General features: G+C 33.7%; 2 protein-coding genes across 10 annotated transcripts in view; one reads left to right on the top strand and one right to left on the bottom strand.

Moving 5' to 3' along the window:
* Nucleotides 1-9,862: 9,862 nt before the first annotated feature.
* Nucleotides 9,863-18,994, top strand: LOC127799971 (succinate dehydrogenase assembly factor 1, mitochondrial). 4 transcript variants are annotated; one of them, XM_052334291.1, is made up of 5 exons: nt 9,863-10,047; nt 10,875-10,932; nt 15,911-16,284; nt 16,786-16,987; nt 18,493-18,994. In XM_052334291.1, the coding sequence occupies exon 5, from the start codon at nt 18,553-18,555 to the stop codon at nt 18,841-18,843; it is 291 nt and encodes a 96-aa protein (XP_052190251.1). In that variant the 5' UTR covers nt 9,863-10,047; nt 10,875-10,932; nt 15,911-16,284; nt 16,786-16,987; nt 18,493-18,552; the 3' UTR covers nt 18,844-18,994. The 4 variants fall into 4 exon arrangements, with proteins under 4 accessions (XP_052190251.1, XP_052190252.1, XP_052190250.1 ...); XM_052334292.1 differs by lacking the exon at nt 16,786-16,987 and having other exon boundaries at nt 15,888-16,284; XM_052334290.1 differs by lacking the exon at nt 16,786-16,987.
* Nucleotides 18,995-19,617: 623 nt separating this feature from the next.
* The window catches only part of LOC127798743 (phospholipase SGR2), a 55,594-nt gene continuing 47,592 nt past the window's right edge, over nt 19,618-27,619 (bottom strand). For 5 of the 6 annotated variants that reach the window (XM_052332316.1, XM_052332314.1, XM_052332313.1 and 2 more), the window contains exons 19-22: nt 24,642-24,693; nt 24,307-24,410; nt 23,503-23,549; nt 19,618-20,293 (exon numbers count right to left, since the gene is read on the bottom strand). In XM_052332316.1, coding sequence (XP_052188276.1) covers nt 20,056-20,293; nt 23,503-23,549; nt 24,307-24,410; nt 24,642-24,693 — 441 coding nt within the window. In that variant the 3' untranslated portion in view covers nt 19,618-20,055. The remainder of the gene's footprint in view (nt 20,294-23,502; nt 23,550-24,306; nt 24,411-24,641; nt 24,694-27,619) is intronic. The other variant, XM_052332317.1, reaches the window with a different exon arrangement.

Consider the following 27,619-nt stretch of genomic DNA (forward strand, 5'->3'; position numbering starts at 1 on the left):
TCTAATAGAAGACGTTGAAAGAATCCTCTAAAGAATTTAAGTTATATTTTACCTTTAAATTACCTATATTTTGCCTCTAAATTGCCTATACCAACTTGCTAGTTTTTAAGCTATATTTTGAAAGTATCATCTTTTGAATTATAATAAGGAATAATCAGGTTATTAAAAGATATTAATTTATTTCTACAAAATTACGTTATTATAAACATATATTTACAAAATTTGAAAGGTATTTTTAATTATCTCTAAAATCTTAAGATTTTACGATTCGATTTTATAGACACTTTTTCGAGCCTACTTAAAATCCCGATTTTAACTACTTTGCTTATGTATAAAATAAATTTATTTTAAATTAAAGAGAATTATTTTGAGACATATTTTCTCTTATTCATGTAAAAAGTAAATTTATTTTGAATTAAAGGGGAATTGATTTTAGACATATTTTCTTGTTTCAATCATTTATGTTTTAAAAGCTTATATTTGAATTTTCAAATTTTGAATTAAAAGAGAATTATTTTTAGACATGTTTTCTCTTATTCATGCAAAAGTAAATTTATTTTGAATTAAAAGAGAATTGATTTTAGACATGTTTTATTGTTTTAATCATTTATGTTTCAAAAGCTTATATTTGAATTTTAAATCTTGATTTCTCATGTAAAAAGTAAATTTATTTTAAATTAAAGGTGATACATGTTTTCTTATTGTTTGAAAAAATCTAAACATTTTTTGAATTTCAAATTTCATATTAACATTTTCTTTAATGGATAGTGTGTTTGGAAAATGTATATATATATATATATATATGGGTAAGTATAGAGGTTCAAGGTAGAACAAACTTGATAGAGCATTCAAACAAGAGTGAGAAGCTTCGAAGTGCTGGAAGTGTGCTGGCTTGTGAAATTTTTAACCGTTGGTGACTTGTTTGTAATTGCCTCTTGTTGTAAGTTTTTTATTTTTACTCACTTGTTGTGTGAGGGGATTGTATTTGCTATTAGTATGCTAACGGTTCTTGCTTAGACAAGAGATTATATGTTGATTATAGTTCCAATTAAAAATTAGTATTGATTCTCCCTAGTGAATCTCAAACTAAGTTTTGAGAGAGAAAATTAGGCTCTTTAGAGCTGAACCTCTATAAATTTCTCATGTTTTTGTGATTGTGTGATTTTATTATTATTAATTATAGTGCAATCACTACATATTAAAATTATAAATTTAAGAGTTTTTAAAAGAATTAAAAATTATTAATTAATTTTTAAAAACCCAATTCATTCTCCTCAGGGTATTTTTCTAGGACAACAATATTTATAAAGAAAACTCTTATATTTTTTTAATTTATACTTTATTTCATATTTTCGTTTCTTATTTTTTCAAAAAAATATTATTTTTCTATTTTCATGTATTGAAAACATATTTTATATTCGTTTTCATGCAACCTAAACTGCTAGCAGTCTTAAATGGCTTTCCATGTATGCAATTCAAGGGAATGTTAAAAAGGTTCATCAAACATCAAGCACATGCAGGTATATATATATATATATATAGAGTGAATCAATAATAACATGCATTAATCATATTTACACAGGCGCATTTACTAACATGCATTAATCATATTTACACAGGCTAACATGCATTAATCATATTTACACAGGCGCATTTACTAACATGCATTAATCATATTTACACAGGCGCGCGCACACACGCATATATATATATATATATAACTATTCAACTCCCATTCGAACAAGCAGTACTCAGAAAGAAAGAGACTCTCAATCCATGGAGACTCTCAGCGTGGGCCGTCTGGCTCTTGTCTTCTTCTTCTTTGCCTTTGCCATCTTCCCTAAACATCAATGTCAGTTCCTTCAATTAATAGATATATACATATATATATCACTGCACCGTCTCGTCTTCCTCATGAATTTTCTTTTCATCTGTGTGTGTGCATATATATATATATATATGTATATAACAGGTCATGAATATTATCATGGTGAATTAGGCAGCATGAAGACGACAAAGATGATCGAGTGGGATGATGAGAGAGAGGAGAAATTAGACCTGGATTTCTGCGTGAAGAGCAAGTGCAAGAGTTTAGCCCATGTTGGTGTTGCAGGCTACCAACCCGTAAGGATTGTTATGGTGATGAAGCTACATGCGAGGCCAACTGTCCTCCTCTTCCTCTTTCTCCTCAATCCTCTCCCTCTAATTAATACAGGGAAGGGATTAATAATTCATTCATCTCCCTCCCTGTATCCAATTAATTTTCTTTTTTATTATATATATATATATACATATAGGGTGCGACAACTTAAGTGAGAAACCAATTTATGAGTCGATACAAAAGAAATCTCATTTTAATTTTGGACTTTGCTAAATGGCTAGAATAATGCTTGTTTTATATTATTTTATTTATAATATTTTAATGATATTTAACCAAAAAAATAATTTTAACCTTATAAAAAATTCAAAAATTATGATTAGAAAGGATATTATTGGTAAATAAAATGAATCATAACCTTTCCATTTGTGCAGAAAGGCTCATGAATTCAAGCATCAAAACATGGATCACCAAAGTCATCAATGAATCAATAATAAATAGGCCGTTCAATTACCATAAATAATTTAACACTCGAATCATCCTCTCCCAACAACACCAAAATGTTAATAGCCCTGTTTGTTGCATCTTAATTAAAGAAATTATATCTTCTAGCTTTTTAGATTATAGCTTCTAAAACTTAGAATAAGTTGTGAACCTGTTTGCTGCAACTTCTTAGAAGTTGTAGTTAAGTAGTTGTGGTGTTTGATACCATAAGCTGTAAAATAACTTATTTTTGTATAATTGTCCATAATACCCTTAGTAGTTATAGAATGATAATTTAAAAATTAATTAGTGTATATGTATAAGTTTCAAGTGTTATAAAAAAATTAATTAAAGTATAGAGAGAGGGGAAGATGGCGAGAGAGAGGAAGAGATCTGAAAATGAAGATGGCGGTGGAGAAGAAAAACCCATGATTGCGTAGACAATAAGGTAATTCTTTGTTAAAAATAAGGGCAAAATTATCATAAAAATATAATAATTTAAGCAAAAGTTGCAAAAGTTGGGTATCCCAGTTTTGAAAAAGCCAGCTTCTATCCCTTCTAAAAGCTAGTAGAAACTATAAGTTAGAATTCTATAAGTTAAAATAAACACTACATCTCAACTTTTTTGAACCTAGAAGTTAAAAGTTGTAACTTTTAAACTGCAACAAACAGGCCCAATGAAAGGACTGCATATATTATATATATATATATATGTAACCATTCAGCTAATCCCAACAAAGAGTACATCAGAGCAGAAAGAGACAGACTCTCTGGCTCTTAATCGAATCCCATGGAGACTTTCAGAGTGGGGCGTCTGGCTCTTTTCTTCTTCTTCTTCTTCTTCGCCTTCGCCGTCTTCCCCAAACATCAATGTCAGTTCCTTCACTACTCACCCCTTTCTTTACCACTGTTTCATCTATATATTAATTATTAATTAATCCATCGATATCAAAAACAGGTGGTCGTGAACATGAACATGATGACGATATATGGCGATAATATTGGAGGCAGCATGCATGGTGAAGAGGACGATGAAGATGAAGTGGGATGAGGAGGAGAAAATAAACCCGGATTTCTGCAAAGAGAGCAAATGCAAGCAGCTGGCCGGGGAAAACATGTTGGTGTTGCATGAAACCGGGAAAGTTTGACTGTTACATATGATGATCGTGACGATTGCGAGTTTTTCTGCCCTGCCCTGCCCTGCCCATCCGCCTGCTCCTAATCACTCCTCACCCTCTCCCTAAATTCATTGATGGGTTTCATCCATCTCTCCGTGTCATGCCATGTATATATCTAATTTAATTTTGCTTTATATAAATATAAATATAAATATATATTGACAATAATCAAGGTTCACTAGATTAATTGATTGGATGTCCTGATTCAAATGATTATTGGATATGCATGAATGGATCTAAAAAGGGTTCACTTAACTTGAATATTTTTTTAACTTTTTTTTCACTAGAGTAAAAAGAAAAATAGAGTGATTACCATATAATAATATTTCTCTTTAAGAATGATCATAAGGGTTAATTTGTCAATAAAAAATGTTTGATTTGAGCTATAGAAACTGTTAGGAAGGTGAATCTATCACTTTAGACCCCATTACAATGGGCCAAATCAAGATCTTGAGTGGCGGAGGGGGCAAAGATCTTCTTGGTGAGGGAGGGGCCGGGTGAAGTGGCATATATGCTTTGTGAATGTTACAAGAATTTTGAACAATTTCATCATAAGATTTTTTTTTTTTTTTGTTAATTATAAGGATGTTGAACTACATAATATGAGACCAAAATTTTTAAGCAAACTTAGCAACATTGAATAAAACATATTATATAAAGATTCTTAAAAGAAATTAATTAGAAATCTTGCTCAATTGCCTTATAGGAGTCTTAATATTTTAGAATCATTACATAATTGTCTAATTGTAAATGTTTTTGAATATAGCTTTCTCAATATATGCAATCCACTTATATATATCATTCATTCATTGAACATTAACTCATAAAATATTTTAATTTGGACATATTAAATTATGAAATTTCTCAAGTAATTTGTATTTTATTTCTAGATATATTAATTCTTTATGAAACTTTAGGGGGCAAGATCAAATAATTTTAACATTTTTGTGTAATTATGAATAATAAACCTATTTGATTGTCAAAAATTAAAAAGGGAGAAAGCCTCCACTTTTTGCTTGGGTTTTTAAGTTTCCCATCACCAATAAAGAATTGGTTGGTTACATTGTAGGGAAATAGTGAAAAAGGGTTTAGATGATGGGTATAGAGTAAAGAGTCATGGCTAAGAAAAGCTTGATGGCAACATGGTTTTAGTGTGTTGTGGTGTTGCTTGATCTTGTATTGTCTAGTGAAAGGTAGCATGAGTTCTAGAGAGATTGGTGGTTGCAGAGCATGCAGAGCATAGTAGAAAGAAAGGGCGATGGTGACCAATGACTAGTAACGAAATAGTGATAGTGAAATCAATGATTGGTGTTAAGAGCAATGACTGTGTAATCATCAAATTTTTAAGAAGATTTGAAAATAAGATGACATTTTTTATAGAAAGAAATTAAATGGCTTAAGGGTGTTCTTCTAATTTGAATTGCTGTCCCAAGAGTATTTTGGTAATTTTCAAAATTGGGGTACTAATGTAATTCATCAAAAGTTTTGAGGTGCTTATGCAATTTTCTAAAAATCATAAGGTGTTAGTGTAAATCTTGAAAGAATATGGGATGAAATTGAAAATAAAAAACTTGAAAAGGGACCAAGTGACATTCTTTGAACCTAAAGGACCAATCTACAAGTGTTAAAATGGAAGAGAAAATGAAATAGAGGGTTAAATTGTAGGGTGAACACTGCGATTGACAGATGATCATTTATTTTGTAAAGATTTGGGCCATGGATTGACAAATCTCAGTTAGATTTGGCCTAGTAGTGAGCCTTGGGCAAGAAGAAAGGTTTTGATTGGTTGGATTAAGTGGTTTGGATGTCCAAATATGACTATAAAAGGAAGTTTAAATTGACCAAAGGTTTAAGGCATTAATTGACCTTGTTTCAAGCCAATTGAGGGTCGTGGTTAAAGGAGCTTTAAATTAAGAGATTAAAGCGTATATGCATTGAGTATGTGGTTATTTGGATAAATTATATGTGTCATCATTTAACTATGTTTGGAAATCAGTTCAGATGATCATTTAGATTAACCCCAAAATGGCAAATTAATAGGATGTATGTTGCACATGCATTGTGAATGAAAATGCTTTTGAGCTCTTACGTATTAAATAGTTTAACATTTAATATAACAAATTTAAATTAACATGTTAAGTGATTTCTAAGTTAGTAATAGTAAGGAGAATAAGAAGATACACGACTAGCTCGCTACAAAAGGGCATTGTTATAATTTTACATCATTTTGAATCTAGTTTACGATTTCGATTTAGATGATGTAATTCTAAATCAGTATATTTTATGAATTTGAATTTATATTTAATTAGAATAAATACATATTCAAAATTATATATTTTTTCATCATTAAGTTACAATCTAAACTACATTCTATATATGTATTATTTCTAATTACTGGCATTAACTTCAATTTTATTGAGGAAGTTATGCCAAGAGAGTAAAAAGGGAATTTTGAAAAACTTTTGAATCTAAGAGTGTGTTTGATTGCACACATTTTTCATGAAAAATATGTAATTTCTATAGGAAAACAATCAAATACTCTTAATTTTTTCATGAAAAAATATATATGGCACAACCATTTAAAGTTTCTTTCCATGAAATTCATTTTCCAAGGGAGTGAGATAGTTTTTGTTTTCTAAGCAATATTACCTAGAATTAAATTCTAGGTAATACAATCAAACACACCTTAATTGTAATTATTTAGAAAAACCCCAAATTCCCTACAACATAACATACTTAGATAGAAAGTGGGGTGTTACAAATTGTGTCGTGTAATTAGTGTTTTTCTCTTTGTTTGCTAATTGTCAACTTTATTTTTAGGCCTTTTTTTGGTATACTTATGTTTAACTTGTCTTTTATCAGGGGCTCATGTGTTTAGTTAGTAGTATTTTGCTTATTTGATTATTTAGCTCGTTTGTTCAATCTTGTCTTACCTTTGAGTCACAGTACACCACTCTCCTAGGCATGTTATGAAATTAAAAAATGAGAATATTTTCTTAAATAAAAATAATTATAATTAATTTAACTTCAACTGTAAAATTAATTTTTTTTCTTGGCTCATCTAATGAATTCCTTAACCCATTTTCATTTAGCTAAGCAAGTCATACCATTAATCACTAGAAAAGTCTCATCTTAATCCATTAAAAATAGAACCATTTATTCCATGATCATGAATAAAGGTGATAATTAGAGTTTTAAGACATTTAAATGTATTTAAATTGAATCTCAATAGTATTAACATTTTATATTCTTTTTAAGTATCCTTAGTTACCATATTAGACACCCAACCACTTTGATTAGAGATCTCATGAATGGAGTTCAATGGGAACAAAACTAACTTACACGGTCACTGGGTTGAGCACTTATATATCAATATATATATATATATATATATATGAAGAGTATCTCTAGTTCCTTCTTGTGATTAGAGTGCTCAAATTGTGACTTCAAGGTACGTAGGTTTTTATAGAGTGTTGGTTATAGAAACTGTTTCAACAATTCACCTAATTGAATGTGATAGTGAGATCGCTATTATTGTTGATTGACTACAATAATATAATTTAGATGTTGAGAAATTGTCTTTTAAGCTATCAAAGTGTCACAAAAAGAAGGGCAATCAGGGAATGCAGAGCAATATTTGCCCAATCCCTCAAATGCTTAAGTGAAATTTGTCAGAAGTAGAAGATCACAAAAAATTATTGAGCATTCATAGCAGTATTCATAGCATACTTAGAAAAAAAGGATCACTCCCTATTTATAAAGGTGATGACTGACAGGTTACAAAGTCTCTCCATCTATTTCAAGATTAATTGTTCTAACTTTTAAGAAGAAAACTTAAAGAGAATACAGTTTGCATTAATATTAAGGGACAGTACTCTTGTGTAAGACTACCCGAGAAAGTTTTTACGAACCTCATTAGAGCATTTGGCGAGGGGATCTCCTAGCTAGGAACCCTTTGACTAATAGGGTTTCTAAGGTCCTTTTGCTCAGCAAACTTGTTCTTCTTTTACTTCAGGTATTGTTTTTAATTTTTGGATTTCATCTTTTGTGTGTCTTTTGAAAATAGATTGTGTACACATAAGTTATTATAGGAAATTAGACAATTCCTTAAAGACACTCAATAAAATGCAAGATACGTGTGCATGACTGTAAAACAAAAATACAAAAAATATATAGTGCAAAATTTATTGAAGTGAAGTTTTTGTGTGTCACTTATCGAAGTTTGAATGAAAGAATATTATTCAAAATTTATCTATTCTTATTCTTTCAGTTGAAAATTATTCTTACATAATTGTAGGTTCAAGTTGGAAGACATTGACACTTACTGCATGGTAAAAATATTCTAATTTTTTTTAATAAATTTTTTATAAAAATAAATAATCTTGTGCGGGGGGGGGGGGGGGGGGGGGGGGGGATTGTTTAATTTTCTTTGTTGTCTGTTGACTTAGTTTACTAATTCTATTACTAAAACTCAGCCAACAAAATATACACGCAAAATTAGGGATCAAGTTTTGCAACTATTAAGTAATGGTGAATCGGGAGAGGGCACTTCGGGCGGAAACAAAGCATTATTCTCTCTCCCTCTTAATTACTTTCTCTCACTCAAGGTGTCCCCTCATATAGTTGTACTAATTAACAGAAAGGAAACTACGTACCATTTCTATCCTAAGGAAACGCTTAGCATGGGGCGTCTGGTTGTCTTCTGCTGCTTCTTCGCCATCTTCCCTAAACATCAATACGTATTACTTCCTAACTAGCTAATTCACTACTTTCTATCTCGTTAATAATTTACCTCTCTGAATTACGGATTAAATTAATCCGTCAACTGTTGCTTTCTATCTAGCTATATTCTGGGTGTGTGTGGCCATGACGATCGATCGTGATTGATGAAGAAGAAGAAGAAGAAGATGAAGTGGGATGACGAGCGAGAGGAGAAAATGAGCCTGGATTCGTGCAAAAAGGCACAGAACCTCTGCTTGATGGTTCTTTATTTGTGGAACGGCAGCAACTATATATCTCATGCATGCATGGTGTATAACATTCACCGACAAAATATATTCGGTCATTTGTTTTGGTTTTTTTGCGGCGGTTCTAATGGCCGCGTCAAAATAGGCATTTTGCGATGGTTTTAAAATTACAATTAATAAATTATTTTGCCAGAATTTAAAGAATCGTTGCTAAATTTAGTATTTCTACGACAATTTTAAAATTATTGTTACTAAACTGCTTGCTGACGGTTAAATATTTTAACCATCACAAGACAATTTATTGGATCAATTTAAAATTGTTGTTAAATAACCATCGCTAAAAATAAAAATATAAGCAAGACAATTGTTGCCCTAGATTTATCATCGGGTCAATTATTTCGACTCTTTGTATGATTACTAAAACAATTTCAATAACAAGAAAAAAACCAAATAAAAACAAAATCACCCATTTTAATAGAATTGATTTACTTAGTTTTGTCTCAATATTTCATAAACAAGTTTTATGAATTTTGATTCGATGAGTTTAGTTTAAATTCAATATAAATGGATTCAAATTTGACCGAGTATGAAAAAGAGTAAAGTTTAAGTCAAATCTAACCTATTGATAATTAATAATCATATTTTAAGTAATTTTTGCGAGTAAAAAATTAAATAAATGAATTTGAGTCAAATTTTAAATTCAATGAATTTAATGAGTCTCCTCTTAGACTATTATAAATGGACTTGATTTCATGAATTTGGGGAGAAATAGATTTAGGCCAAACGGTTCAAACCTAACTCATTAACAAGTTTAGAGAAAATCGAGATTGATTGTTTTTTTAAGATTATTAATTAATAAAAATTATTGTTATTTGTTTTTAATCATAAAAAATAATTAAATATTATTATTAATTAACAACTATATTTACAAAAGAATTTTTTAAAATTAAAACTTTATTCGTAAAAGAATTTAGAAAACCTTTATGATTTTATTTTAAAATTATTAGTTAAAAGATTTTAAAATATTATTAAAAGTACTATTATTTGTTTATAACAATAAAAAATAATTAATTTCATTAATAATATATATAATACTAAAGACTAATTAAATTTTAATTCATTTATTAGAACAACGAATGCCCACGGAGAGAACACACGAGAGTGAAGATTTGGAGGGAAGAAGAGTCCTGCACCGCCCGGTGAGCCCCTCCGTCGCTGCCGCTCACCTCCGTCGCCGGTCTCATCTCCATCGCCGGCGAACAGTTTAGTACCGCCACTGCCGACTGCCACCGCCACCGCCCCTGCAAACAGCCAAACACAGGTATATATATATACCCATTTTTTAAAGCTAGATCTACTAAAAATCAGCTGTTGGATGATCTTAGTTTTAGAGTATATTAGGCACCATGACCGGGGCAGACTCCTTATATGCTCCGATCACCGGAAACCATCGTCCACGTTGGCCGGCGGCGTTTTACCGAAAATATATAATGTTTGGCTGAAAGTTAAAACTTAGATATGCAAAAATCTAACCATTGGTTTATTCTACTTTTGGGATGTATAATTCGTCGTAGTTGGGGGAATTTGATGATCTGCCCCGATCGTCGGAGTCACCGGCCGGTATCGGTCGCGGGCGACTTTTAGGCCGAAATTAATTTCAGATCTACTATAATCCAACCATTGGATCACTGCCTTTTTTGTTATGTTAATCACTGAGATGAGAGGAATTCGGTGGTTGGCTTCGATTACTAAAATCACCGGTCGGATGCCAACGGTAAGAATGAATAAAAAAAAAATGAAATATATGAAGAAAGAATACATCTCATGTTACCAAAAAATAAAAACAATGTGGTAGTGTATATTATAAATTATAAACACTAATATATTAAATATGTGATTATTAATATAAATTATAAATAAAAATAACAATATATTTTAAATTATAAACACTAATATATTATATGATAAATAATATATGATTTACTAATATAAATTATAAACACCGATATAACTAATCAAGAAAATAAAAATATAAATTACATGATAATTAATATATTATGTTTTATTGTAAAATATGTATATAAATGTATTCCTTTTACATATTTCTAATAGATTAAGTACTAATTATGTTATAATTTTGTTTTGCAGGATTGCTTTATTTTGTGGAGTTGCGGAGAAATTATCTTCAGTATTTGTGCTGTGTTAGGTATGCAGCCCATAAGTGATGGGAAAATACTCCCTCCGTGTGCCGGTTGATCACCCTTTTTTTATTTTTAAGTTTAACACTTAAGGTGCATTTGATTGGAAGATGAAAAGTGGGGTGGAATTTCAATTCTCACCCCACGCCCTAGGAATTTCAATTCCTTGATTTCAAGGAAAATCTCCATTTTTTGAACTAAGATGGAATTTGAATTCCATGGAAAAAAAAAGTTGTTCGATAGAATTTCCTGGAATTTGGATGGAAAATGAATTTCACCCTCATTTTCCACCCCTATTAAACGCACCCTTAGTTAGTTATTTGATATATGGAGGAGGATGGGATTAAGATTTGGACCTCCAAATGTTATTTTGATTTGTTGTGTGATGAATATTATGCTTTTTTTTTCTTACTTGTGCAATTGGCATATATATATATATATATATTGTTCTAGTTTGGTTGGGTAAGATATTATGTTTTGTTTTGGGTTGTGTATTTTTGTTGTTCCCCCAAGTTTGATATAAATTAGGATTTATTTTGTTTTCTTATTATTTGGTTTTTTGTATTGGTTTTTTTCTAATTTCAAAGCTTAGAGACTCGTCCAAGACGTTCTCAATAGGATTAAGTCTCAAATAGTCCCGTGTTTGGAATTGTTCTTGGATTTTGGTGACTCACTTAGGTAGTGTGGGTATACCAATTAACTAATTTGGGGTTAATTCACAACACGTAGTTCTCCATGTTTATGTTCTATAGGTACATACTTATACTTGAATAACTATATAGTGTTGTGTATTTGGAGAGCCGTGGGGAGGTGCTGTCAAAATTTCTCCAAATTAGTTGATCTTGTATGCTTGCATCAATGAGATTCACCACATCCAAGCATGGGATAGCAGTCTAACCCATTATATCAACTATATTAATGTTGAAATACAAAACTCGTATAATAGCAGTATTAATTAAGTCCCATTTATTGTATAGTAGGATTGTGTTGACATACCAAAATATTAATAATCTGTTATTCCCCCCAATGACAACCACCACTGTAATGGATAAGTCTTGGATTACCAAGCATCAAAATACACATGAATTTGAAAAAGGGTTAAGTCTTGGATTACCAAGCATCAAAATACACATGAATTTGAAAAAGGGATGTACGTAATTTTGGATTTTTTCTTTGCACATTGATGCATTGAAGGCAGAATAAAATGTCCTTGTCCTGATTGTGTTTTTGGAAATTGGGAGACTAGAGCAGTGGTTCATGATCATTTGATTTATAGAGGGTTTCCAAACTAATACACCACTTGGTTTTGGGTCAACTGATGGAGAGATTTTCAATAGCACACCTACAACAAAAAATACTTTACATAGTTAAGATCTAATACATAACATGATCAACGAGGCTTTTAGGATATCTAGACACTATGTGAATATAGAAGGTTGCATATCGCATCAACTAGTAAATGAAGGTGTAGGCAGGATGCCAAAATTGAATCAAGGACCTATGAGAAAACTAAGGCATTTTACAATTTAGTTAGAGATGGAATTCAAGAATTGTATGAAGGATGTACGAAGTATTCAAAGGTATCATTTTTTGGTAAAACTATATCACATCAAGTGCTTTTGCAGATTGAGTAACAGAGGAATGTCTATGATTTTGGAATTGTTAAAAGAAGCTTTCGAGCATGCAAAGATTCTTGATTCCTTTTATGAGGTGGAAAAATTAATTATAAAGCGTGTTCTTAATTACAGTAAGATACTATAAAGACCCTAGGTTTCGAATCTAGGGTTTCTAGTTGACAATTGAGAAAGAAGAAAGAAAGAGAGAGAAATGAGAGAATTAGGAAGAAAACAGAAAGAAGAACAAAGGGAAACAGAGAATGGATAGAGAGAAAATGAGAGGGCTTCAATTAATTCATTCATAATCTCGGTACAAAGTGGCATAGCCTTATATATGGCTAACAACAACAGTTATTTACATTAGTTATTCTGTTATTTGAAGCAGATATTTGGTTATATTGTTAACAGATTTTGCTAACAGTTGTAACTATAAAATAACACATCAACTGTTGCTTTCTGCTATCTCTTAATTCTTCAGGTCACGACATTTCCCTTTCCTTCAAAATTTTATTTTTCTCAAGAAAATCAAAGAAACTGAGCAACTTGAGGAAATTGAGCTAAGAGATCTGGCAAAAATTCCCAAGTATTGTTATCCGAGTGCAATGGGTCCATAGAATGAGTATTTGAATAAGGGAAACTTGGTTCCTGTAGATGCTTCTTGAATATGGCCTCTTCTATCAAGTCTTGTAGTTTTGCCTTCTTTGTTGTCTACTTAACTATTGCAGGCTGCAGCATTTTCACTGCTTAACTCGAAACAAAATATGCTTTCGAAAGAGAGGGATTGGTAATGATCATTAGTGATTTAAGTTCTTCAAACTTGGTTTGATATTCCAAAACCATTCCAACATGTCTCAATTTATTGAGTTCTTCGATAACATCATTCATTTTCTTGTCCCCAAATTTCTCGCAAAATTTTTCCACAAAGTCCTGTCAAACACATTCTTCTCTAAGACTCGCCCAACCTTGAAACCATGCATCTGCTGCATTGTTCAAGTAGGCCGAAGCCCGATTAACCTTCTGAGACTCTCCTATGTTGTAGAACTGAAAAAAACTTTTGACATCTCCTTACCCACCATTTAGGATTCTTACTGTCAAACATAGGAATCTCCCATTTTGGCCTAGGAACAACACTATTGAGAATAGGAATTATTCACTAAATTGTTTTCCATCCTTCTATCATTCATCCTACCGGCCATAAACTCCCTGTCATACACATTTTCCACTTCTATTACAGGAGTTCTAGTTTGTCTAAGATTTAAGCCATTACCTTCCAAGATTAGATCTCCATTCTCCTTGGGTGAAAAATCCTCTAGTAGGCTTAACTATGGAATCTTGGAAAACATCTGCAAGAATCCATCCATCCTCTTGGCCAAACCCTCCATCGAAGCATCCAGCTTGTTTTGCAACGATTGAATAGTTTCATGGTTCTTGCTCGCCCTAGACTCCAATGCTTCCATTCAAGTCTGCAAATTGGTTGCCAGAGAGTTAGTTTGGTTGACCTATGCCTCCAGTTGCTTCATTCGAGTATCGTCCACCATGGCCCTAAACTTGCAGATTCTGGCTGTTGTGGATATCAATCTATGAACCGACCACTCTGATATTAATTGTCAAGACCCTAGGTTTCGAATCTAGGGTTTCTAGTTGACAGTCGAGAAAGAAGAAAGAAAGAGCGAGAAATGAGAGAATTTAGGGAGAAAACATAGAAAAAAATAGAGAATGAATAGAGAGAAAATAAGAGAATTTCAATTAATTCATTCATTTATAATCTTGGTACAAAGCGGCATAGAATTATATATGGCTCTCCATAGTACTTATTTACAGTAGTTATTCAATTATTTGAAGCAACTATTTGGTTATATTGTTAATAGATTCTACTAGCAGTTGTAACTATAAGATAACACTTCAACTGTTGCTTTTTGCTATCTCCTAATTCTTTGAGTCTAGACAGATGCATGCATGTCCAAATGACTGTATGTTGTATTAGAGAGAAGATAAAAATAGGGAGACGTGCAAAGTATGTGTGACACATCTAGATGGAAACTAAGTAGTAGAGGGAATTCGACAAACATGTATGGTGGGGGTAAGAGACGAAAAAACAAACCTGTAAAAGTTTTATGGTACATAAACCACATTTGCAAAGGTTATTTATGTCTTCTAAAACTGCTGAACAAATGAGGCGGTATTCTATGGACAATAACAAAGATGATTTGATGAGGCATCCGAGAGACTCTGAGGCATGCTGTGGCTTCTCCACACAGGCTCCTAAATGTCAGTGGAATTGTAAAGCTTGCATAACTTGAGAGGATTAATCAATCATATGCCAAATCTCAACCAATTTTGTTTGTTGGGCTTGATTGCCTCTTTTGCATCCTCTCATGCATCTAATCATAGCTCCTAAGTGAAATCCCAAACACAACTATTGGACCTTTTTCCTTTGATACTGCTTGAGGTAGGTGAAATGAAAAGGCAAAAATAAGTGCATAATTAGGGCTAAATGCAGAATCAAAACTGAAACTATAATTTAGGATTTAAGAAAATCTCAAATGTTGAATCAAGATAATAAATAACGGAGGCTACAAATGTTTTAAAAGCGTTCATGCTAGGATTATAACAGTGATGAATCCCAGCCTTTGATCACAACTTCTGGAATCCAACCATCAAGTAAGAATTAAGTCATATTTCACAAGTAAATTAAATAAAATTTTCAAAAAAAGTCCAACGTTGGTTCAAAATAACTAAACATCATAGAACACACAAATTGAAAAACCTAGGCTACGTTCTCTTTGCTTTTCAATTTTTAGTTTTGAGTTTTGAATTCATTTTCAATTTTCTGTTTTGATAGTCTGTTTTTAGAGAATTGAAAACATGTTCTCTTTGTCATTTTGAAAAACTATTTTTCAAAATAAAAAAATAGAAAACGCGTTCTCTTTGAAATTTTGAAAATATTTTTTTAATGATATTTTATTCAATAAATTTGATTATTAAGTAAATTATAAATATTTAATGTTAATATATTATTAAAAAAATATATACATTTTAAAGTTGATGAATTTTGTAATATTTTTTCCCATTATAATAATAAAATATGAATAAGTAAATAAATATATGTGTTTTGAGTTTAGAGTTTGTTTTGGATGAAAACACTCAAAACAATTTTTTGTTGTTTTGAGTTTTCTTTACAATTTTTTTTTTTGTTTTCAAAAATACATTTTTAAAAACAGCAAAAAGAACGCGTTTTCATTATTTTAGAAAATTAAAAACTAAAAATGACTTAAAAACAGTAAAGTGAACGCAACCGTACTGTTTGATTGTTCATGTATTTAACCATATGATACTGCCGTTTTTAGTTATGATTGGAACTTGGAACCAGGGTTCACAGAAGAAGCAAAATAGATACGCAGTATTCCCCAAGCTGCATACAAGCAGAACCGTTCATCTACAACAATACAATACACTGTGCACCATCATATGGTTAAGCAAACATCAGGGGCATTATTTGAAGGGAATTCAGGCTGCGGAACACCAGGGGACAAATCAACTTCTGCCCTAATTTCCAGATCCCCGTTTCCTTCTTTTGGCTGAGCAAACAGCAGGGGAAAAATCGAGAATGGCTCGAAGGGAATTCAGGCCGCTGAATACCATCTCTGAATTCCAATGGTTTGTGTCGTTCTTCGCATTCTGCAGTGGCATTGATTTATTCTGGTTGGTGGCTCCTTGATCTCCTGTGAACTCCAGAGCTTTCAGGTACTGATTCTGTTTTTTTTTTTTTTGTCCTTTCCTGCAATTTTTGTGAGTGCATTGCATTATTGTAGATGAATGCTTCAGTTCAGGGAATACTGTGCATCTGTTTTGCTTCTTCTGTGAATCATGGTTCCAAGTTCCATTCGGAACTGAAAACTGCAGTATCATATGGTTAAATACATGAACAATCAAACAGTAGGTTTTTAGACTTGTGTGTTCTATGATGTTTAGTTATTTTGAACCAACAGTAGGATTTTTTAGATAATTTTTATTTAATTTACTTGTGAAATATGACTTAATTATTACTTGATGGTTGGATTCATGACTGCTATAACCCCAACACGAAGGCTTTTAATACATTTGTAGGCTGCATTATTTATTATCTTGATTCAACATTTGAGATTTTCTTAAATCCTAAATTATAGTTTCAGTTTTGATTCTACACTCATTAGTTGACTAATTATGCACTTATTCCGTCTTTTCATTTCACCCTGCCTCAAGCAGTATCAAAGGAAAAAGGTCCTACAGCTGTGTTTGGGTTTTTGCTTAGGAGCTATGGTTAGATGCATGAGAGGATGTGAAAGAGGCAATCAAGCCCGACAAACAAAATTGGTTGAGATTCAGCATATGATTGATTAATCCTCTCAGGTTATGCAAGCTTTACATTGCCAATGACATTTGGGAGCCTGTGTGGAGAATCCAAAAGGTGACTACGATTAGATGCATCTAGAAATTTCTTATATATTGGGAAGGTAACTTGGAGAACTATTTTGAGTGAAATTAATGGCAAAAAGTAGAGAAGTGTTATTTGTAGAGCTTAAATGGCATAATGAAAACTGTATCTGTGTCTATCAAAAGAAAGATTTTCTTGATCTACTCAAGCAAACTGGTACATATGGTCTCAAGAATGGTGATGGTAACAAGGTTGACGAGGAATGATATGAATGAGCTGTTGAAATGCACCTGTATTTGTGTCATTCCCATATTAGCATAACCTATGTTGTTGGAATAGTCTGCTAATTTATATTATCCATGATTAACTCATCTATAAGATGCTATTGGGTTGTGAGGTACTTTAAATCAGCATGAGGACAAGGATTGTTCTCAAACAAATAGACACGTGAAAGTTGAAGTGTTTACGGATGCTGATTGGGCTGGTTCTTGAAATGGTAGAAGGTCTGCCTTAGGCTTTTGCACTTTTCTTGGAGACAGCCTAATACATTGAGGAGCAGGAAGGAATACAGGGCCGCAGCTCATGGGATATGTCAGGTTTTGTGGCTCAAGAAACTTTTGATTGAACTTGGACTAGCTGAGTACAAACCTCTCCTGATGTATTGCAATAATTAAGCCCATCAACATTAGTCATACGTAATTCAGTACATCATCATAGAACGATACATATCAAGATAGATTCATAATTTCATCAAGGGAAAGGCTGGATGAAGATCCAGTATGCATTTCTTCTGTAAAATCAACAGAAAATCTTGTTGGTGTATGTAAGAAAGAGTCTTAGTGACAAGAGGTTTCATTTATGCGTGCAAGATGAAACATAGAGATAGAGTATGCAAGTTAATCTGGTGAGAGATTTTTGGTGATGGCGTGATTATGACCTGACTTTATTTGGAGCAAAATCTGTAACATCTTTGTCATCTCTTCCATACTATAAATTATGCTTGTGGTGAAGAATGTTCAGTCTCAAACCCTTCTAAATAATTCTACTTCTCTTCCACCACCTCCAGTTTCAACTTGCAGATGTAACTAATGTGCATATATGATTGTTCACAATCCTTTCCACCTCGCTAATTTTTACTTTGAAATACCAGTTATATCTCAGTCTCCCAATTTTTGTTTGTAATACATATGCACATAATGGAGTTGAAGAAATTTTTTGCTATTCATGATATTTTTAGTAGCAAAAATTGAATTAACTTCTATGGTTTGGGGCTGTGATCTGTTGGCGGTTTGACGGCAGCCTTTGGAAGGGCTGGCCCTTGGCTTTCAGGAGTGAGGATCTATGGGGGAGAATATGAATAATATATATACATATATTTGCTGTTGGGTTGGAGATTTGTGTTAACTCACTACGAGTAGGGCTGTGCTTAATAACTTATTTAATGAATTTCTACCATTTATTTGACAATAAACTTTTATTCCTTTTTCCTTCTGTCATTTAGTGGTAACGAACATTCTTTTTCTCATGTTCGGTTGCAGTGGAAGGCAAAGAAATACAAGAGAGATTGCAATCAGGAGTCAAGAAGTGAACAAGATGCAATGGGAGGTTCTAGTGGGCCAAAGCTTTCTGGAATGCAGAAGCAAGTGCTTGGTCTATACAGAGGGTTTTTGCGAGCAGCGCGTGCCAAATCCCCTGAAGATCGATCCCGAATTGAATCAATCGTGTCAGCTGAGTTCCGTCGCAATTCGAAAATAGTAGACCGCAAGAATTTCACCTACATCGAGTACTTGCTTCGGCTTGGTAAGAAACAGCTTGAGCAGCTTCAGAGCCCGGATACCATTGGATTGTCACACTTGAATGTAGAACTCTCCCACACTAAGAAGTCCTAATCCCACACTAAGAACTCTTGTACCTTACCTTAGGATGTATCCTAAAGTTTTGTCATCCTCTGGTCTCTGACCGAATGTTTTTTTGATTACTCAAAACTCATGCTTCTCCAACTCCAAAATTCAAAATAAATGTTTTATATGAGAGCTGCAATGGGTTTTGAGCTATTCATTTAATTTAATTCAATCAAAGTTGCCCCAGTTGCCCGCCAGAACTGGACTTTTTTTTTTTTGTGTTTAGAAAAAAAAATCCTAAAATAATTTGATTAGTAACTCCCCCTCCCCAACTGCTGCTCAAGTAAACAAAAATACAATTAAATCAAGAAAAATTAAATCAACAAAAATTACGTTACATGTATTGACGAGAGATTACAAGTCTGATGATTGAAATTGATTTCATCCGATGATAAAGTTTAATTAGATTTCATATATTAGATTTCATCATCAATTATTAAAGTGTCACGAACCAGAAAAGACGCATTTCATGAAACCGGATTGGGTTTCACCATGGGATGAAACTCGCTTGGACTTGGTTCATAAAATCTGAGGCTTAATCCAAAAATAGTAGCAGCAAATTAAGTGAGAATATTTTTATATTTTATTATTTTTAATTATTCTCTCAATAATCTAATTATTTGTACAAATAACATTTTTCAATCAAGAATACCACTCATCTTGCTCCAGTTAAGGCGGTTTTCCCCTTTATATAGGGCACTCCTTTGCTCATGAAAAAAATATAAAATATTTCCAACCAAAAAAGTGCTGAGCCAAAACTAGTTTAAGAATTTATACCACTCCGAAGAAACATTTTCCATTCACATATCTCACTGGCCAATGTAATTTAATACTGTTTATAATGCACAGCAACCTTAATTCTATTCATGCAATTTATCACAAACCATTCTTCTAGCTAGCTTTTTTCTTTTCATGTACAATGCGGAAGGCGAAGAGCCATATGTTCTATTAGCAACAAATTTAAATTTCTGTTGCTCAAGTCTTTTTTCTTTTTTCTCTTTTAACTCTTGAAATTCTACATCCCTAGAGCACTGCATGACATATGCCAGTCTCCTTCAGGACAGGACTTACTAAACCTGTTAACTGCAAAACAAGAATGGTGCAGTTGGTAACTGCACTGCTGACTTTACTGCTGGGAGTCAATCTTTAACTTTGAGGCCAACTAAACTTACATTTGCACAACAAATGGATCAGAAAACTTCAGCTCCTTTTCGCAATCTTCCTTGCACTCCTAGAGAAGTTTCTTACCAAAACTGCGTCAGCAAATGTTAGAGGGAGTTTCTCGTCCATAGCCTCGCTCTGGTTTGACCAGCCTTTAGAACCGTTCTCGTCTTTTGATTTATATTTGGTTTCTTCAAGCAGCTCAGGCTCTTGAGGTATATCTCGATACAAGTGTTTCAGTATGAAAAGGGCTGTATCATAATCTCTCCAATAGTTTCTGAGCATCAAAGTAATTATCAACCAGTAAATCATAAATAAAAAAAAAAATTGATTTTAAGCAGTAACAGAAGACCCAAGCTAATGAAATATCACCAAATGTTCCATTTTTCTCAAACAGTAGAGTTGGAGAAACAAATATTACAAATTATTGAGTATGACCATGCCCCAAAAAATATTCAGGTTTTATGTGAGTTTCAGAGAATTCGTCTTTCAAATATCCTCAAAATTCATTTTGCATGGATTCTGAAAAATCATCAATTTTCAGTGCATAAAGGTCTTTGCTTGCACAGAGGTCAAACCTAGTATATTACTAGAGAACCGAGTTCATTACAAGCTCTCTAGTATAGGCTTTAGTGCAAAAGAACCCACTTTGTGCATATTAAGCAAATCTCCAACAGCCTGAGTACGGTGGGGATCAAGCTATTGAAAGGGTATACATAATTACAGACATGCATAAGCACAATATGGACAATAATTGATCTCCCATGTCCTGAGGCCTACTTTTGGCAAAATGACTCACACAACCTAAAAATGAGGCATACTAGTCAGTTCTTAAAGTAGAGCTTGCATTTTCAATGAATTGTCACACAGATCATCACGTTTACATCCAAGCCAATAAAATTATAGAACAGTAACTTCCAAAATCTATTAATCACACATGCATAGTGACCATGAAAAGAGATTTTTATAGCGGGGAGTCTTTAAGGAATTGGGGATGAGTTTAAACTAGTGTGAATTGGAGCAAAATTCAAACCTTCATCAGGGGCATAGTCTTGGTGTCCAAAACTAAGCTTGTTCAATAAAGCCTCTAGCTAGATATTGTGAGTGAACCTAAAGGACAATGGACAACTATGATGGCTTATAAATTTGAGTGCTTTTTTTTTCTTTTTCTTTTTCTTTTTTTTTTATCTTACATTTGGGAGTTTGGAAAAGCATTCCCCAAGTCTGGGAAAATTGTATCCCAAATGTTTCTGACAAGGTCAGGGTGGCCTTGAGAGTCAAATACTTACTGGATTGTGTTATTATAGACTTCTTGGGGAAGGTTCCCCAACCACTTTGTGTTGGCTAGGGATACAAAAGTCACTGTACAGGATTCTTAAAAGACATTCTCATGAAGATATAGGTCTCAGTTTAGGCAGTCCAAGATTGGAAAATTGACTCAATGGTATTTGTTTTTTGGAATGCTCCATGACCAAGTTTTTACTAGGGATGGGGAGGTCAGCTGGATATGGCACCCAACAAAGGGAGGAGAGCTTTACCTTTTGTTTAGTTGTGGAAAACAACCCTAGTTTTCTAGAAAATTACTCCACATAAAATGGAAAATTAGAAAACTTATTCAAATACAAAAAATTTCTAAATAAAAAATAGAGATATAGAAAGCACAGTTCTCAAAAATTAACTAAACTTGGAAAAATCCCACAATGAGTGTCCAAATTTTCCTTACCAATTTGGAGATTTGGAAAATAAAATTTTCTACAAAATTTTCTCTAAATCCTCTTCATCACCTTCTCTGACACAAGTTCCCCAAATTTCTCTCCTTTTTTTTTAACATGTGAATCGATTTTCTATATTGGAAATTAATTTTCTGTACTTCTACATTTGAATGCATTTTCCAATTTTTCCATGGAAAATGAAAACTAGAGGTTTTATAGAAAATTGGACATAGAAAACTGGAAAAGATTTTCTGCAACTAAACAACCCTTACTGTCTACATTTTTTTTTTTCTAATTCTCTCAGTGATGCTGAATATGGTGGTTTCCCTTGGAAAGAAATTTGGGAAACAAAATCATGATAACAGGTGGCCATTTTTGTTTGGACTGCCTCACTTGCCTCCATCCTCACTATTGCTAACCTTTGAGAATCTGAAGAGGAGACATTCTAACTGACCAGTGCTACATGTGAAAGGACCCCACCAAATGGAATTAAGGTTTGGTGGTAGTGGCGTGCTACAAGTCCAAAGAGTGGAAAATAGTGGACCACCTTCTCTTAATTCCCCAATGGTGAGAGAGACACGGTGCCCTTTTGTTTATTTGTTCAGAATAACTTTATGATGCCAGTCAAAAATTCCAATCTGTTAATGTCTTGCAAGTGGAGCTGTCCAAGGTGAAGTGTGAGAAGTGTGAAACATCACCTTTTCATGTGATGTAAAGCATTCGCAAAGAAAGAAAGGAATATTGTTTTCCTATTTTTGTGGCTGAAAGAAGACTCTTTGTCTATCCTCTTTTAGCTTGTTCTAGATAGAAAGTTTTATAGTGTTATCTTTTCCTTTACTCTTTCCTCTCTTGTATGTAGCTTGCCCCCTTTGACACTGATTCAGGTGATATTTATCTATCAAAATAAAATATGATAGGACTGTACTCTTTTTTCACTCCGCAGCAACTGAGGGTAGCATTTATTGCATTTAATAGATGGTCCAATCCCACTTAACTACTTTCACTCCCTATATTAATAGGAAGATTCTTGCATAACTGGTCTTACAGAAACCCCAGCAATCTAGGGAGGGTAACAGGGTCAGGTATAGATCTGCTTCAATACTAACCAACCCAATAGGAAAATCTTCCCCCATAACCAATCCAAACTTGCAATAGGGCCTTGACTGAAAATCCCATCACCCTTTTTTTTTTCCCTGCTAGAATCCAAATCCATCTCATTGATGTTAAACGAGTTTTGCTAAGCTAGTTTCAATTAGGCTATTTGACACACAGAAAACTAGCAAGATTGTAGAAAAGAAAAAATACCCATAAAAAAAAAGATTGTAAAAAATTTTACTCTTACATGAGTTGGATTTTGGACTTACTAAACAAATATGATGGATACTTTTATAATAAACATGGTTGGGGTCTTAAAGACATGATATACCCTACCCAACCCAAAACCTACCTCAGGTTTTACAAAAAAATCCCATAAGCTACCTTATTATCTGTATATATAATGCATTCCAATACTCAACCTATTAAAGTTGGGGATGGGTTGAAAACCCCCAGTTCCTGGGTCAAATTTCCATTCTAAGCATTACACAAACAGAATCATGAATGTGAATGAATACAAAAAAGAGAAACAATTACTCAGCAAACTTTGACCTTGTAAACTGTAATAAGTTTGTTATTTTAAGCCAATTTATTTCTCAGCAGAATAACAAAAAGTGAAAATGATTGATAAGCATATAAATACTTACTTAAAGTTTAAAGTAAAAAACAAATGACTTACGTATGTGATCCAATCGCTGATATGTATGGATGTTGAAAAGTTTTATTCTGAATTACAAACAATGAAAATAGGTCAGAAATAAATTGAAGTTAACAGCATCTAACCATCCATAAAGATCAAATGCTAAACTTGTTTTCTGAATTACGTATGTGGTTTCACTCTGGTGCTACATGTGCAGGACAACTGTAGAATCAATTGAGAATCTTCTTTTACATTGAATAGTGGCTAGGGATGCTTGGAGTTTGATCTATCTTTCGTATTGATTGTGCATGCCAACCTCAGTTTCAGGTCTAATTTTTGTTTGGGTTCATGCTTGTCTGAGTCTGGTTGTGCCTGGAACACTACATTTTTAGTATAATGTTGTGCATTTGGGATGAAAGGAACAAAACAACTTGTCATGATGTAAAGGGTTTGACTCATACTGGGAACAATCCATCATTGTCGTCTTATTTTAGGGCAAGATTGTCTATAAAACCCCAAGGGCAAAAAGGGAGCATGTAACAATCTGATCTAATTGAGGCATTTTCCCCTTTTTCTTGACTTTTTTGTGCAGATAACCGTTCTTTCATACAGGTTTGCCATCATTATGGCAGTTCTTGTCATGTAGTTTATCTATTTGTAGAAAAAAAAAAAAAAAGGAATAGAATATTATCAAACAATGTATCCAAAAGAATATTGAAAATTTGTAACTTCCAAAATAATCATTCTCATAGAGAAATTAAAAATAGTAAAGAAAAAGCATGAGCTTTAAATGAGTGAAATATAAAAGCTCAGAAGTTGGCATCAAATGTTACAAGTGCATACTTGAAGCACGTGATCTATTCGTCCATCCACACTACCAGTCAATTTCTCCATCATAATTGAACCATATGATCTCTCTTCTTTTGCTTGGGTATCTTCTGGTGTTTCTGCAATATATGAACAAAAAAGGAGGTAGAAACACAGAAGTCATAACAAATTAAGCAGGGCACATGTTGGGTCCCCTGGAAAGGGTCGAGAAAAAGGAAGACAGTCCCTTAAGCAAAATGATTGTTTATTTCCTCTTTTACTTATTACTTTATTAAAGGGGAAAAGGAAATATTCAAAAAGCCCAAAGGCAAGAAACAACAAAAATAAAAGAAAAGGTATATTTGTATTACCATCAAAGTTATCGTTGTTTCTTGATGATTCGCATAGAGTAAGCACTTTGACCTATAAAAAGAAATTGACATTTCAGGATCTGCACTTCAGCTACAAGGGAAAGGAGAAATAAAAGCATGGAAAATACTTATTTTCTTAATTCTCAAAGAATGTACATGGCCCTCTTTTATGGAGGGAGAATGAATACAAGAAAGGAAACAAAGATGATACAAAGAAAGGAAAACTGCAGATTTACAAAGGAAAACAATATACACGAACATTAGGAAACTTTCCTAAGACCAGATTAGGAAGTATCCTAATCTGGTTTTAGAAACTTCCAAAATGCATGGTCACTTCTTCAAGACTTCCCATATCTAGGCTGCCGTATCCTTACCATAACTAGAGTTGTCGTAGCCACTAATACTTCCCCCTCAAGCTGGAGAATGGATATCCACCATTCTCAGCTTGCATACTAGATCTTCAAACCTTTTGTGAAAATATCAGCCTAGATGAAACATGAGGGATTTGAATGAGGCCTACATCTATCTTTTCTTTTATGAAGTGACGATCAATTTCAATGTGCTCCATTCTATCATGCTGGACAGAATTGTGTACAATACTTATGGCTAACTTCTTGTCACAAAACAGCCTAAGTGCACCTTGAGTCTCGATCTTCAAGTCCTCTAGAATGATCCTTAGCCGAAGCAGCTCACATATGCCAAGAGCCATTGCCTTAAATTCTGATTTTGCACTTGATCTAGCCACAACACTCTGTTTCTTGCTCCTCCAAGACACTAGGTTTCCACCTAGGAAAACACAATACCTTGTAGTTGATCTTCTATCAGTAAGGATCCAGCATAATCGGCATCAGTAAAGCCTCTAACATCCAACTCATTTTCTTTTCTGAATAGTATTCCTTTACGTGGGGTAGCTTTTAGGTAGCCAAGGATTTTCCTTACGGCTTGCATATGTTCTTCAGTTGGGTTGTGCATAAGTGTCAAAAACAAACTGATCAGGAGTCATATGGTCAGTGGCACCCGAATCAAGGATCCAAATATCATTTTTATCAGTTTTAGGGGTAGTAAAAGAGGTAGAATGTAAACAATTACCTTGTTGGGCAAATGCACAATTTCCATCATGGATAGTCTGGAGGAAAGCCTTCAATTTGTTGATTTCCTCAGCATTAAGCTGGATAAGAACAGAAGTAGAAGAAGATTTTGTCTTACCAATTATGTCCTCCTCATGCTCCTTGGTGGAAACATAAGCCTGATTCTTTTGTGCCATGCTTCGAAAGCCTCCCATCTTGCTTAGGACAACCTCTTTCCCATGGATTTGAAACATGTCTCTCGGGTATGTCTAGGTTTCTTACAAAAAGTGCACCACAGCCCCTCACGGTTAGTAGGTGGTTTATTTTCTGGTTTCTCTGCCTTAAATCGTGTTCCTTGCTTTTTATTTGAAACCACGGTTGACCCTTCTATCCCTATCTCATTAAGCATAACCCTTCTCCTATTTTCCTCACTTCTTACAATAGAAAACACCTCATTCAAGGAAGGCAGCTTTTCCCTACCAAGGATCTGAACCCTTACTTGATCAAATTCATTATTAAGACCTACTAGGAACTCCACAACTCGATCTCTCTTAAAAATCCGGTTAAGAGCGGCAACATCAACGCTGCACACCATTTTAATTTCTTGGTATTGGTCGAGTTCTAACCAAAGCCCATTCATCTTATTAAAAAACTCAGTCACAGTTAAAGAGGCTTGGCGAGTATTGTTAATCTTTGTCTTAGGGTCAAAGATTACCGAGGCATCTTGAACCTTAGAGTAGGTTTGCTTTATGGTGTCCCAAATTTCTTTAGCAGAAGCTAGAAACATATAGTTTTTACTAACCTCGGGTTGCATGGCATTCCATAGCCATGACATGATGAGGGAGTCCCCTACGTCCTAGGCTAGAAAGGATCAACAACCTTTGGTGGAGTAGAGGTGAGGTGTCCAAGCTTCCCTTGACCTTTTGAGTACAGTCCTCACTAGTTGTGCCCATTGTAAGTAGTTCCTATCATCCAAACGGTAGGAAAGATGCACCCCTGGGTAGCTCTCCAACTTCAGCACTCACCCCAGCTCCAGCACCGGTACTTGCACCAGCAATTTGGTCCACCGGTGATGACTCTCCAGTTGTCATACTGGGTGTGGCTTCTGAAATTTCTGACATGGCAAGGGATCGGCTAGATGGAAATGAAGGCCTAAGGGATATAGCCAAAGAAAAAACAGAGGCGAGAAGGGTAAAGGCAGGGCTCTAAGAGACCGATTTGAAGGGAAGCAGTGACCAGTGTAAAGGGAAGCAATGTTGTCCAAACTAAGGGCGGCATAGATGTGCAATGAAGGCACGATTAGGGTTAGGGTGCAAGGAATGGCTCTGATACTATGTAGAAAATACTTCTTCTCTTAATTCTCAAAGAATGTACATGGCCCTCCTTTATGGAGAGAGAATGAATACAAGAAAGGAAACAAAGAAGATACAAAGAAAGGAAAACTACATATTTACAAAGGAAAACAATATACACCAACATTAGGAAACTTTCCTAAGACCAGATTAGGAAGTATCCTAATCTGGTTATAGAAACTCCAAAGAGGCATGATCACTTCTTCAAGACTACCCATAACTAGGCTGCCGTATCCTTACCATAACTAGAGCTTCCATATCCGCTAACAAAAAGGTATATTAAAAGAAATGAAGCCATGTATAGGATGGACAAATAAACAATAAAATTGTCAAAAAGAGACGTAAAGACTAGTATCATCAGCTTCATGCTGTTTCTAAAGAATACCTCCAGTGGAAGATTTCAAAGACTCCACTAGAAGGGGGAAAGAAAAAAAAAAATTAACAAAAGAACAGCTCTGCTCTCCCCAGAGAAAAGTCAATTTTCTGTAGTCAAATTCTTATGCTCAAGAGAGCACATAGAGGATTCTATAAAACTAATGGTTCACACAGGTGTGAAGCA

Source organism: Diospyros lotus, chromosome 4 (assembly GCF_014633365.1).
Source record: "Diospyros lotus cultivar Yz01 chromosome 4, ASM1463336v1, whole genome shotgun sequence".
Lineage (NCBI taxonomy): Eukaryota > Viridiplantae > Streptophyta > Magnoliopsida > Ericales > Ebenaceae > Diospyros > Diospyros lotus.

Bases quoted from the DNA above. Each gene is read 5' to 3' on its own strand.
- LOC127799971 (XM_052334292.1), top strand. From the start codon at position 18,553: ATGGGAGGTTCTAGTGGGCCAAAGCTTTCTGGAATGCAGAAGCAAGTG.